The 14,586-nt window shown below is 41.7% G+C and overlaps 1 protein-coding gene across 1 annotated transcript; it reads right to left on the bottom strand.

Moving 5' to 3' along the window:
- Nucleotides 1-65: 65 nt before the first annotated feature.
- LOC129182593 (transmembrane channel-like protein 7) lies at nucleotides 66-14,239 on the bottom strand. Its single transcript, XM_054778936.1, has 16 exons — nucleotides 14,088-14,239; nucleotides 11,120-11,384; nucleotides 10,854-11,002; nucleotides 10,020-10,175; nucleotides 8,998-9,083; nucleotides 7,727-7,872; nucleotides 7,503-7,650; nucleotides 7,215-7,397; nucleotides 6,999-7,144; nucleotides 4,469-4,583; nucleotides 4,285-4,382; nucleotides 3,968-4,151; nucleotides 2,293-2,423; nucleotides 1,955-2,110; nucleotides 1,116-1,194; nucleotides 66-870 (listed from the first exon to the last, which is right to left on the bottom strand). The coding sequence occupies exons 1-16, from the start codon at nucleotides 14,101-14,103 to the stop codon at nucleotides 676-678; spliced, it is 2,253 nt and encodes a 750-aa protein (XP_054634911.1). The 5' UTR covers nucleotides 14,104-14,239; the 3' UTR covers nucleotides 66-675.
- Nucleotides 14,240-14,586: the final 347 nt, after the last annotated feature.

Here is a 14,586-nt window from a genome sequence, read left to right as displayed (position 1 = left end):
TCAGCGCCTCCTGCTGACGCGGAGGCGCTTACAGCGTTAACTTCCGAAGAGAACAAAGTGCAGGATTTTCTTTAGAGGTTTATTTTCCCTTTACACATGCACAGCACCAAAAATATGAAACAAAATAAGAACATCGAGAAAAATTACCACACAAAATAATAAATAAAAGAAAACATTTACCACATTAGATAAGTTAGTGTAAGCTGTGTTGTAGTCTGTCTGTTTTCAATTGCGTAGTCAGTTATTTGCAAAACCAGTCCTATTAATGTTATCCAAATGTGGTAAAAAAAAAAATAGTGTACTTTATTTTATTAAAATACAAGAACAAATTCTGTAAACCAAATAGTGAGTCTTAATGCATGTCAAGTGCACAACATTGTAAGTATTCATGTACAATATACAGTAGTGTTTACAGTAAAGTCCTTCTTAGAAGGAACATACAATGGTAGTGTTTTTTTTTTATACAATCACTGGTTATTTGGGACAGAAAATACATAAACATTAGCTTCAATTGTTTTACAACATTTGATTGTCACTGAAACACTACAAAGGTAAGAAACAGTAAAAAAAAGAGAAAATATGTAACACAAATACAGTTTGGTTCCATCTGACCGTAGTGCATTTCAGTCCAGTGTAGTATAGTACTTTGTTCGTCTTCAACTCTTAAATCCTGCTTCACACATGAGTAGAAGTGTCTGGAGGTGGATGTGCCAAGAACAAACCTTCTGGAAAATTGTTCGAGAAGCTGGTGTGGTAACTGGGGCTGCTTCTGCTGGAGCGGCGCTGACTTTTTGACCCGGGAAATGTGATCGCTGACACCTTCTGGGCCTGGCAAAGCTTCTGGATCAGGAAATGCTTGTCTCGACCCTCCTGAACAGTTAAACACAGAACGTATTCCACTTTACATTTACTTTGATAGCAATTTGAATCAAAAAATATGTGAATGAATAATGGGTTCACTTCATTGTGAAGCGCTTAGGCTACCTTGAAAAGCACTATAAAAAAAAAAAAATCAAATCCATTATTATTATTAAATTCCTATTTCTAATTAGGCATCCAATGAGTGCATTGTAGCACCAACATGATTAATGCTCTGGAAGGTTCCATATACTCACCATGGCAAGTTGGTCCCTTAGTTGCTTAATGACCCTCTTGTGAGCTCCAGCTAGAGCAATCACATAAAACATTGCCAAACTGCAACAAAAAAGATGGAAAAAAAATGCATTTGCGTCATTGGCGATGCAATTATAATACATTTAGACTAGGGATGCTCCGATCAGGGTTTTATGCGGCTGATACATATCATTCATGAGTGAAATCGGCTACCGATCACATAGATTGTCAACTTTTGAATGTACTATTGGCCACATCACGTCACGCTGGTGACCCCATGGCTATGTGATAGAAAGGGCAACCATAAAATTCAGACAAAACATGTTTGACTTACTTTTTCAAAATCACTGGTGAAATTTAGAGTATCAGGCTCCTTCTTTAAGATGACTTTCAACGCAAGAACACACAGCTTGATGGCGCTCCAGCAGGACCCCCACCGCCGATGACGGCCGCCCACCCAGTCCGACGAATCCCAACACTTTTAGGGCTATTCGTCTTAGACCTCTGACTGCCACACGCACGTGTGGCAACATAAGTGGTGATCACCGCACCAAAATAAAGCTTTTCAACGCGCCACCCTGGCGAGACATTTTTCGCTGCATTTTTTGTAGGGTGCAGACATGCTTGTTTTTGGCTTTGTGAAGGGAAAGTGGGTGGGAAACGGTCGCTATAGGCTGGATGCTGCAATTGGGGGCGGAGGTCATCGGCGGAGGTGATCAGCCTTAAAAAAAAAAAAAAAAAAAGTATTGGCATACCGTGCTTCTCCACAGAAATCGGTGGCCGATCGATCGGAGCACCCCTAATTTAGAGACATTCCGACAAACTCACAAGACCGACATACCATGTACAAACAAAAAAGGTCACAGCAAAGGCCTCAGATGAAAGGATGAAGAGGAGAGTTTGGAGTCCACTGGGTAGCTGGGAAACGGCATTCGGCAGCACCTCCCAAGAGGTGGTGTAGTTGACAAATGGTCCACATGCCTGGGAACAGTTTATCCTGGGCAAACATGGTTGCATGGATGAACAGAAAATGAGAGTAGTAAAGATGAACTATATCATTGTTATTCATATTATGCTTGCTCCTAGGGCACATGGTGACCTTGAGTTTATTAAGCAAACTGAAGTCTGTGGGACAACCACGGCACTAACACAGATAAGAAGCAACACTTAATTACTTACTGTGCTACACTAACAATGACCGGCACACAAGCCAAACTCAGGCCGATCAGGAGAACACCCAGGAAGAAAAAGTTGGAACTGGAGGCTCTGAATGGGCGTGTAGCCGGGCGGCAATTTTTTATCAGTGACACCTGGCAGGGGAGGAAAATCAAAACAGTATCACCCCTAAAAATACAAGCTACCAAAAACATACCGTATTTTCCCAGACTATAAGTCGCACTTTTTTTCATAGTTTGGCTGATCTTGCGATTTATACTCCAGAGCAACTTATGGGTTTTTTTTTTCACACCAGCAGCCATGAGAGGGTGCTCTAGGCGTGTGTGCCAGTGTTATATCACGTATGTGTCAAAGCCCCTAGATGGCACTAATGTGTTAGGCATCTGTGGAGTAGGTTTCTTGTTGGAGGAGCTGTCAGTTGTGCTGTCGCTATGCTAGAGACGAGATGTTGACGCCCGCTCTGAAATAAAGCCACCCAAACAAGAGGTAAGTTTCTCTCTTTTTGTTGATATATGAAGATATCACAGCCAGTATCTGCTACTCCTATCACTCCTGTATCACAAAAAAATTACAACGTAAACATCAACTTATAAATACAACTGAGGGGCTATCGACACGGAAACGTTTTCAGGTAAAAAAAACGGCCAAGTATTTTATCATTTCAGCTTCTCATCCACACAGGAATGGCGTTCTGGGTGAGCTGAAACGGTGGGCGTGTATACAGGCAATACAAGAACGATGACGTCACTGACCCACCACCGCCTCGTCGCCGTCACGTGACCAGAAGTCAGCTTCGACGACAAGCCAACAATATCGTAATATTTCTACGGACGTGACTCACCTCCGTCGACATTCTCCTGATATTTTGTTGTCGTATACTCCATGACGACTCGCAGAAGTAATTCCACACTTCTCTTAAACGGAAGATGACGGACTTACGCGCATCTGTTCTTTCTTCTTCTATGGTTTGGAGTGTCGCGTGGTTCCGTCTGCGTGCCTGTTAACAGCGCCACACCTACTTGTGGCGCATATAAAAAGACAACTGAGAAAGATGGAGCACAAATACCCCCTACAGAAACTCATATTCTGCAGATTACAAGCTGCAGGTAGTGACACATTCATCTGAAAACGCTCATCGAGCATTGGAAAGAAAGTTTGGAGTGAACGAGAAACTTGTGAGGGACAGGCGAAAAGCGGAGGATACTCTAACTGCAACGAAGGAAACAAAAAAAGCTAATCACGGGCTAAAAGCAAGATGGTCACAGCTATAGAGGAACAAGTTGACAAATGGGTGCTTGAACAAGGTGCTGCCGGGAGAGGCTTGTCAACAGTGCCATGGCGATGAATACAGATGACTTTGGGGGTTGTTTTAATATGCTAGGTTAACAGATGCCTATTTATTTTATTTCTATAACTTGCCTTGCAAGATGAAATGTCTGTTTTCTTGGTCTCTGCTTTTATAAAATAAATTTCCCCACAAAAATGCGACTTACAGTCCAGTGGGACTTATACAGTGTATGTTTTTTTTTTCTCTTCATTGTGCATTTTTGGCTGGTGCGACTCATACTCCGGAGCGACTTATAGTCAGGAAAATACGGTACACTGTAATAAATGTGACAAATAAAAAACAGCTTCTGATCTGACTTAGAAAAATACAACATGTGTAGGACTTAATTACCTTCTTGATGTAAAAGATAAAGAAGTACTTAATGGTGCAGATAGCAGGCAGCATAGGGGAGTAGAATGTACCGATCCAACAGATAGTCTGGCCATAGACAATCTCAAGAACATTCTGAGGGATACCGAACTCCTGCTGACCCCACCACTTGGCAAGACCACAGTCGCAGTACTTCACTATCAGCCTGAGCACAAGTGCAAGGTATCATGAGAAACCTCCACATAAAAGGCACATATTTCATAAAAATATATCAAATTGAGCTAATCTGGAAAAAAGAAAAAAAAAATCTGTCAACTTGATTAAAATTTTGGACGCACTTTCTGGGAAACTCCACAAAGGCGGTGACTGCCACGATGATGATGAAGTCAAAGATCGTAAGTTTGTACATTTCCTGGCCGACACGCGTCTCCCAACACTGTAATGAAAGTTAAGGCACTGTGATTACCGCCGACAGCGTAACAACATTTGCAACATTTTCACTTTTGGAATGATGTGACTTACAGAGTAGAGCAAATGGTTATAGCCGCAGACACAAGGCTCCTCTTTGCATTTCGTTATCTGAGACCACAGTGAGAAGAGCAAGACGCCAATGCTGGTCAGTCGCATGAATACACACCTGGTTGGCGAAAGAACAGATAAGAAATGAAAGTACTTTGTGTCACAGGCATTCAAGGTCAACATTTCACATCGTCACACACCAATGCTGCAAATGCCCACTTGCTGATTTCTTATTTTTTGCATGTTTGTTACACTTAAATGTTTCAGATCATCAAACAAATGCAAATATTAGTCAATGACAACACAACTCAACACTTCATGCAGTTTTTAAATGAAACTTTGTATTATTTCAAAAAAAAAAAAAAAAATCCAAAGCTCCATGTAAAAAGTGATTGCCCCCTAAACCTAATAACTGCTTGGGCCACCCTTAGCAGCAACAACTGCAATCAACTAGCAAAGGGTCTCTTACAGCGCTGTGAAGGAATTTTGCAGAATTGTTGTCATTCAGCCACATTGAAGCGCATGAAGCACCTTTTTAAGGTCATACCTCAATAGTGTTTTTATTCCTGATAGACAGCGTCTATTTTTTATTGTTTTTGGTTATTACTGAGATTTTTATTTAAGTTCAATTTTTGCTCCATTTTATTTTCATTGAGTTTTTTTGTCCTTTTTTTGTTTGTTTAATTTATTATGTTGTTTGTTTAATTTATTTATTTCGAACAATTACAATGTTGAATAATCTTGAGAAATTAAAGTTTATTGCTTTTGATACGACGTACTCATTATTTTGCCATATAATTCATGAAAAAAAAACGGTCTCAAAAAATGCCAAAAATATCGATTTTCGTCAATTTGTAGGACGATTATCGTTCAGCAAAATTTGTTATCCCGAGAGGCCTACGTACGCTTTTTCAGAAAAAGCACCTCGCAACAAATCTAGCAAAGATACTTTTGGAGAGTGACATGGAAGCACGCGTTGCTCTTCTTAAAAAGCGGACAAACCACCACCGCCACAAATAGATTACAGTCCAGCGGAAAACACTAGATGCTCGATAGGATTTTGATCGGGGCTCATAGAAGGCCGCTTCAGAATGCAGTCGCCCCTTGCTACATTGTGGTTCGGACCTCATTCCCACACTATCGCGTTTTTTTGAAAATGAATGAATTAATAAGTGGCCGCTGTTTCGTGGTTGACTTTGGACTATTATTAGTAAAAAATATTATATTGAAATAAAGTTACATGTAGTATTATTGGACAAAAGGTGTCAGTAATGTTACATTGATGAGCCATGACATCACCTTCACACTGCATGTAGTCGGCCATGGCATGTTCAACATGACAGAGTGTAAAAAATGTCTCCTCACAATCCATGTGGAAGTGGTAAGTTTTTCGCTTCTTACTTTGTCCTTCTTCCCTACTCCGTTTGAAACCCTTTCTTAAGTTTAGAGTAGACTGGAGGCCAAATAGTTAGCTCAGCAGCATGCTATGTTTAAAGCGGAGGCCGTCTCTTATGTCCCTGCAGTGGCCCCGAGGCCTGCGCATTACAGTTGGGCAATGTGTTGTAAACAAAGAATAATAGGAGAGAAAAGGTGACTGTTAGGGGTGTTATTTCATGTCTACACGGCTCTAATAATGGTAAAAATTGTATTTAGGAGGTCAAAAATCAATTTTCTATGCTCGAGCCAAGAAAATATTACATTTATTATATTGAATACTACTTGGCGGAAATGTACTTATCACAGTCAGGTCTGGAACCAATGAACTCATTCAATCCCAGTCATTTTTCAAAATTCAACCCTTTCAGTACCGGCCATTTTTGACAATTTTGACTGATTTTCCAAGGCACACAGAATATTGTGTTCTATGGTTATATAAACATGTAACCTACCAAAAGAAAGATTAGACTCTTCTTTCATCACAAAAAAAAAGTTTCTACCTTTTTCTGTTCTTTAGTAAATCAGCAGTAGAACATAGGTACGTTTCAGGAAAATCTCAGTTCCCAACACGACAAGGGAGAAAAACAGCTTTTTGTGAAAAGATACATTTCAAGCGTAACTTTAACTACAGCTGAAACATGTCAACAACTATACCACAACATAAACAATACAAAAAGGGTTGTTTTACATCAAAATAACAAATTTACAAATATAACACCATGAACTATTTACTGGACAATTTTCACACGTGCGTGTGTGCGTGTGTGTGTGTGTTAAAATTTCCCTACAATACGTAACCTTCTGCACACTACACTCCCCCACGCGCTCTCATTTCCTCCTTGCTGTTGAGTGTGTATTTACATGCAAAAGATCCATGCCGCGCTCTTATCAAATGCACTCCTGCCACATTGTGGCCGTTTTTATGGCTTAAAACTGATCTAACAGTGACATCATCACCTCTTTTTGCCTCTCACGCAAAAAAAAAACTGAAAAGACGTCTTTGGGATCGGGTGTTCAGGTTCACAAAGACGTATAAATATGTCTTTGGTATTGAATGGGCACATTTTACAAACATCTGTCTTCAAGTTTTACCCACCTGATGAGAGTGAAGCGGATCTCGAAGGCAGGCGAGTAGTCCTCGTAGTTGATGATGACTGAGAAAAGGAGGGGCGTGATGAAATTAGCCAAGGTGATAACAATTGATGGCAGATACTCATAGATGAGATCCACGATGAAATTCTCCTGCAAACCAGAAAAATGGACACATGAAAAGTGCAAGATACAGTTTTGATGCGAAGTAGCATGTCTTTACCTTGACCTCATTCATCTGTGCTTGCTGGGAGAAGATGGTGGCAAGGAAAATGCTGTAGAAGCAACCAGCCAGTACAGCAATGACAAACAGGTTGAGGATGAAGCGTAGGAGGTAAATGCGACATTTCTCTTTGCGGGTGCGATCTGCTATTTTCTGTTTGATCCTCTCTTCCTCCAAATCAGTCTAAAGTCAAAAGAAGGCAACAAGTGAAGATTTCTCTCGCAACAAAGTGTCTAGGAAATTAGCCATGTTGTTGTGTCAGTTAAATAAAATATATTGCCAACTAACCTTAAGTTCATAAAGCAGACTGCTTCTCTTCAGCCGAGCAGCATTCCCATTGGTGATACAAAAGTCCCAACCGGCAAAGATCTTGTTGCAAAAACTCTGGAAGCGATCCTCATCCTGAATCAGGCTACGTTTGAAACCGGTAGCAGACCTGGAAACATAAGCCCTCCAACGTCAGCAACGCTTTGAACATTTTAAACACCAGCCTTTGAAGACCTTTTAATCACCTCTTGACAATCCAGATGAGACTGAGAAAGAGGTATGCTATGGTGACCAGCAGGTAGGCTAGAGGCAAATTATAGGTGACCTTGGGGAAGTGGATTTTGTCCGCCTTGTAATATCCATAAAAGAGATAGGTTTGCTCAAGAAAGCCCTGCAGAGAAAGCACATACGCCAATTTAAGCCACACAAACACTGATTTTTTCAAAAACGCACACTTCCAACTCTCCATTCACACCGCACACAAAAACACATTCACAGGCTGTCATGTGCATTTTGGCCAATCAGAAGCATTAAAAAGCAGCCACAGCTGACTTGGTCGTGCATTATAACGTCAATATGGTGATTGTATTAGCCGTACAATGACGTGCACGTTATCTTTAAAATCAGCGTTTGCTTCCCAGAGCCCAGGAAAACAACATGAATATTTATTTTTAAAAACATGTGTGCCCCTTATAAACACGCACGGGTCTACCGCCGCACAAAATGAAACACTCCGTATCTTTAAGTCAACATCTTCATCACTCATGTTGTTAGCCACACGAATGCGGATATTTTACAAACGCAGATTTTTCTGTGCGTTTTGGCCTCTCATCAACACTGCAAACGTAGGTTTTGGAAAACTACGGTCAGAATGGAGGTTTCAACAACTCCGGCTTCAACACGAGTGCGGATGGGTAAAAGTGAGCTTTTTGGTTTGTGTCATAAGAAATGTGCAACATGATCTCATGTTTTAAACCTCATTTAACACCACAAGATGAAGTTTGTGATTTACCAGCGTTAGTTTCATTCTGTGCAGCGGTAGACGGGCGTCTGCCTTTATACTGTAACACACGTGCGCAATTAAAAAAATATACATATAGCTCACTATATTGATGAACACAGGCATTAAAATGCACGATCAAGTCAACTGTGGTTGTCTTTGTAGGCTTTTGATTGGCCAAAATGCACATGACAGCTGGTGGATGTGATTTATGTGGACAGACATTTTGTTTCAACTCCACAGATTTTTTTAACATCGGAGTGGGGGAAATGTGTACTTTTGAAAACATGTGTGTTGGTGTGGACATAGCCTTAAATAAGGATTTTAAAAAACATAAGATATGGTTGCACATTTCAAATCACACAAACCAAAAAGGTCAGTTTTACTCGTCCACACGCAAGCACTGCGTTTTTGGAAATCTCCACACTGGCCTGACATTTTCCAAAGTTCCGTTTTTGAGCACAAAAACATACAGTGGGTTTGCTAAAACGCATTAGAGTGCTGAAAAGAACTTACTCCCCCAGACAACAGATCAGTGATGTGTTCGTGAAAGATGACAAGTCCTCGGCGAGCACTGCTTGGATAAACACTGCAAACACCACCTGTTGTAAGAAACGGTGGCCTCGATTATAACACGTTCTAGCACGCATGTGTAACAACTAGGGATGCTCCGATCAGGGCTTTATGCTGCAGATTCCGATCACCCAGGACTGAAACCGACCGATACCAAGCACATGGATTAATTATACATTTTAAAATGTATTTATGAGTCCAAAAATAGGTAATTACTAATACAATTTGTAATTAATTAAGGAGGGGACCCACAATTCCTGGATGCACATCCGGCTACTGGCTATATGATATGAAAAAAGGAACCTTAAAATCACCTTCATTTAGACAAAAACATATTTGACTTTTTCAAGACAACATGTATCACTCTGAAATTTCCAGACACGACTTTGGCGAGCCCGGTGTCTTCCCCTGCTGGGAAAGGCTGCTCATCTCGTCCGATGTACTCAATTATTTTTTAGGGTTATTAGCTTAGCCGTCTGACCATCACGCACGTACGGGCGAGTGTTAGCCACATGGCTGCATTACCTGCCGTGACCGTGAGCCTCCTAAACTCACCATACTCGGTCAAGTATTGTTCTTCAAATGCCGCATTAAAGCTTTTTAAACGTGCTGCCCCCGCCAGGTATTTTCCGTGGCATGTGTTAGCAGTTAGGTTCCACACGGCAAACATGATTGTTTTTGGTTTGAAGGAAAGTGGGAGGACGACACTGCCGAAGACGTTGGTTAGGTCAAGACACTACACTGCACTAAAGGGTCGACGCTGGCTGCGATAGTGCCAGTCACAGATGATCGGCGTTGTCGGCGTTTTATCGGCAAATGCGATTTTTTACAGAAAATCGGCTGATCGGTGGCCAATAAATCTGAGCATACCTAGTTACAACAGCAACAAACAACAGCTCAAGAGTCCTGACAGAGTGAAGGTGATGGCTGTACTCTTGGTGTAAAACAAACAAGCCTTCTCTGACCATCATCCAGGTTGTAGGTGATGTTTCCTGAAGCGTGAGGGGAAATGATGATGGGCAACAAGACGAAGCTGAACATGAGGGTAAAGATGATCAGGTTGAGCATGACAAGGAAGCGCAGGAAAGAAAAGTAGGACAGGATCCCCGTGCCAAACATCCCTAGACAAGACAAGAGAAAAAAACAATTAGAAAGGGTACGGTTGTAGTTGGACAGGATGAGTTAAAGGCTGTGGTCTAAAACTTCTGATTAGCTGATGAACAGCCTATTTCACTTCAATGGGTGTTTGCAATGAATTGCTTACACAAAACATTTTTTGTCTCACTCCCATTTCTTCTTTTTTCATTTTAAAGCTCTACTTAGAAACTAAATAAGATCCAACAGTGCAAAATTTAAATTCTTGCAATTCTTCAACTGGTCTTAAAATCTGGATCAGGAGTGTGATGCAACACTTAAAGTAAACGAAACTAACAGCTGAAGTTCAATGCAGTTTGTAAAGAGTTGACCAACACAAGATAGCCAAGGTGATAACAAGACAACAAGGCAATAACAAGATATTTCAGCACATATTAAAGTAACAATATTTCCTGATTCTCTATGTTCCATGACTGTACCCATCAGCACCAGCAATGACAAGGTAAGTTAACAATGCCAGAAAGATGGGGTCACATTCCTCATTGGATTACATTTCAGCATTTTTAAAATGCCAAGTCAAACCTTCGCAGCTTTGAGGAATGCAAAACGAGTGCAACAAGCAGGAATTTCAATCAAGGTTATTATTTTCAAATGACGGATTTGTGCAAATGTCTGGTCGGACCATATAATAACCACTCCCTCACCTTCTATCAGGTGGATGTCACTCCTCCAGAGCTGCAGGGAGGTCATCCAATCATGGACGTTATCTTGCAGCCTGCGGAGATACCTGAAGGTGCTTTGCCTCCACTGCCTCCAGCTATTGAGCTCTCCATCCTCTTGCAGGCGTAGTTCTCTAACAGCCAACAGACATGCTAGGTTGTATATACAACTTTTAAAATGAAGTGTGTGAAAGCACGTGAGCGTAGAGTACATGTTATAACAAGAGGGTAAAGAACATTGTTGGTCTTACTTGTCTCTGCGTTTCTCAGCCATGGTCTTGGCAAGCTCTCTGATTGGTCTGTGCACCATCTGGCTCTTGTGTTTCTCTTCATGTCTACTTAGAGTACCCACAGCCCATTTGCCACTGCTGGAAGAGCCAATCTGGGCTCGAGAGCTGTTCCTGCGCTTGGTGCCGCCAGTCTGCGACTTCCTGCGGTACAGCAAGGACTGGTAGCTGGGGAGCTGGTCGAGCAAGGGGTTACTGGTGACTCTTCCACTTCGATCGGTGTAGAACACTGGAAAAGGTGGGGTGTGGGGGGAATGAATGGTGAATGATGAGCTCATAACATGCTAACTGATTATAGGGCAGCGGTAGGGAACCTATGGCTCGCGAGCAAGATGTGGTTCTTTTGATGACTGAGACTGTCTCGCAGACATTTCTTACGATAAAATGTATTTCTTTTTTTTCCCGTTAACATTTTAAAGTCATTACAGAAATCAGTGTTAAGAATAACTTCCATCCATCCATTTTCTTCCAGGTCGCGGGGGCAGCAGTCTCAGTAGGAAAGTCCAGACCACCTCTTCCAGTTCCACTGGGAGGACACAAAGGAGTTTCCAGGCCAGCTGTGAGACATAATCCCTCCAGCGTGTCCTAGATCTGACTGCCCTTCACCCCGCTGGGCATGCCTGGAAGACCTCACCAGGGAGGCGTCCGGGAGACATCTGGACTAGATGCCCGAGGCGCTTGTATCCGCGATCTCGTTCTTTCGGTCACCCAAAGCTTATGCGTCTGTGTAGGCTCTCAGTCGTACAGGAGTTGTCCATCGAGGAAAAGGCTTCTTGAGACGTCATCTGTACTAAGCGACACTTCCCTTTTATCGGAGGTGTTAATAACAGGATAGGATTATACCACTACTCCGCCCAGGCTTAGTGTAACGAACCAATAGGAGGAGGGTGTTGGCACACCAATTCCGCCCACTCTTACTGTATTTAAGGCCTAAGCTGCCAGCACTTATTAGTTCGCTGACGAAGCTCTTCGGATGAGGAGCGAAACGTCCGACACCTTCTTCACAGAAGTACAGATGACGTCTCAAGAAGCCTTTTCCTCGACCCAAAGCTTATGGTCATAGGTGAGGCTGGGAGCATAGATCGACTGGTTAACAGGAGAGCTTTGCCTTCCGGCTCAGCTCTCGCTTCACCACGACGGTCCAGTAAAGCAACCGCATTGCTGCAGACGCTGCCTGTCGACCTCACGTGCCAACCTTCCCTCACCCGAGACACTTGAACTCCTCCACCTGGGGCAGGACTTCATTCCCAACACGGAGGGTGCAATCCACCCTTTTTCGACTGAGAACCATGGCCCCGGATTTGGAGGTGCTGAGTCTCATCCCAGAAGCTTCACACTCAGCTGCAACCCGCCTCAGTAAATGCTGAAGGTCACAGCCTGATGAGGCCATCAGGACCACATCCTCTGCAAATAGCGGAGACGAGATCCTAAGGCCCCCGAACTGGACTCCCTCGACACCTTGGCGGCGCCTGGAAATTCTGTCCATGAAACTTATTTACAGAATTGTTGAAAAAGGTCAGCCTTGGCAGAAGCCAATGTTCACCGGGAACAGGCTCGAAAAATAGGTTAAAAAAAAACATAAAAAATATAAAACATTCTCATGCATTTTAATCCATATATCCATTTTCTAGCACAATGCAGGTGGCCAGAGTCAATGCTAGCTGTCCTTACGATATTTTCCAGGTCAGACACCAAAGCTCGATCATTATTGGATAATACAGTCGCCTACCCGTGTCACAATGTTAATAAAAAGAATAACTTCAGAGACTTATTATATTGTAAAAGTGTTGGTCTCCTTAAAAATACATGCATTTAGTTGTAGTCAGTGTTATATGGCTCTCACAGAAATAAAGCACATTTTAAAATACGGCCCTCTTGGGTTCCCGATACCTGATCTAAGGGGACAAACGGTTGTCTGTGAAACTACTAATTACTATAATTTCCTGACTATAAGATGCTAGAGATTGTGTGTTAAAGCTGACTTTTTTTTGCAATATGTATAATCCACTCAAGACAGGAATGTTCATAAAGTTAGTGATGGAAATGTCGGCTCTCTTTAGAGAGCTGGTTCTTTTAGCTCTTTAACTCTTAGCTCTTTAACTCCCAAGTGATGTTTTTGTTGTCTTAAATTAATTTATTATCAAATTATGTGTATTGCGTAAACAGAAAAAAAGACGAGGAAAAAATAATCGTCTCCCAATTGACTCCCAAAGACGCGAGACGGCTCTTAGAGCCGATTCGTTCGGCACTGACACATCACTACAAAGAGTGGCCCAATATGCGGCACGCGGCTAAGTGTAGATTTGCTCTCGTCTCATTGTAGAAATAAAATTAAACCAAACAAAAACACCCCTGACCATACTAACCGGCCACAACATTAGGTACACCTGTCCAATCTCACGACATCCAATGCATAAACTGAATCAAAAATGCCTTTCAAGTGCATTTATCAAATAAACCATGGACGTTTGTATGCGCTTTTTAATATAATGTTGATTGACACAGTCATTAATTTCTGCTGCATTTACGGATATGACGTAAACATTTTATACTGCAATTATTATGCAATGAATATAATACAAAAAACACCGAGCAATAATTGCAACACGTTTTGAAATGTGTGCACTGGCCAGCATAGGAAAATGAATATTTTCCCTTGAGTCAATGCAAGTGAAGGCAGTGTGCTGTTTATGGCAGTCGTCCACTAACTTTAGAGACTGGGGACAGTTTGCTGTCCGTTGGTGTACTACCACCTGAAAGCAGCACATATTAGTTACATATCGGTCAGCGATTATTCACTTTGACACAGCAGCAGGCTCATTAATAACACTGCATCTCATGGCGACACTAACTAGCATTAGCCAGTTAGCTGAAGTTAAACGAAGCTAACTACAAGTACAGGAAGACACAAACCAAGTTAAATTACGTTTACCTGAATCACCCTCCATTGTCCACTTTGATGGTGTAGCAAAACCGATAAATACGGAACAGTATTAGGCGACTTTGGATAAATATAAAACTAGCGCCTATTACAAGTGTTGACGGACGGTCCTGTTTCTCAGGAAGAAAACATTCTTACTAGCAGACAACTTCCTGAACTTCTTCTTCTTGTTTTTTTATTGGCGGTTGGCAAGCAATTTATTTCCTGAAAACGCCATTAGATTTGAAATGTATTTTTTCACTTTATTTTATCATTCGATATTTAATTTGTTATATAATATTTTATCCGTATTATTGAAAAAAAATAATGCACAAAAAGTCACCAAACTTTTTGCACTACATTTCCCACAGTTCAGTGTAGTACAGTCACGTGACACAAGAGAAGGTACGCCTGCTTGTTTTCTTTTAACAACACAACTGTACAAACATGCAATACAATAAAGCCAATTTATAATTCGTGACTTCAGCACACACTTCCTGGTTGCTGGTCT

This window comes from Dunckerocampus dactyliophorus, chromosome 6 (assembly GCF_027744805.1).
Source record: "Dunckerocampus dactyliophorus isolate RoL2022-P2 chromosome 6, RoL_Ddac_1.1, whole genome shotgun sequence".
NCBI lineage: Eukaryota > Metazoa > Chordata > Actinopteri > Syngnathiformes > Syngnathidae > Dunckerocampus > Dunckerocampus dactyliophorus.
Note: the sequence above shows the minus strand (reverse complement) of the source record. Positions and strands in the feature narration are given on the sequence as shown.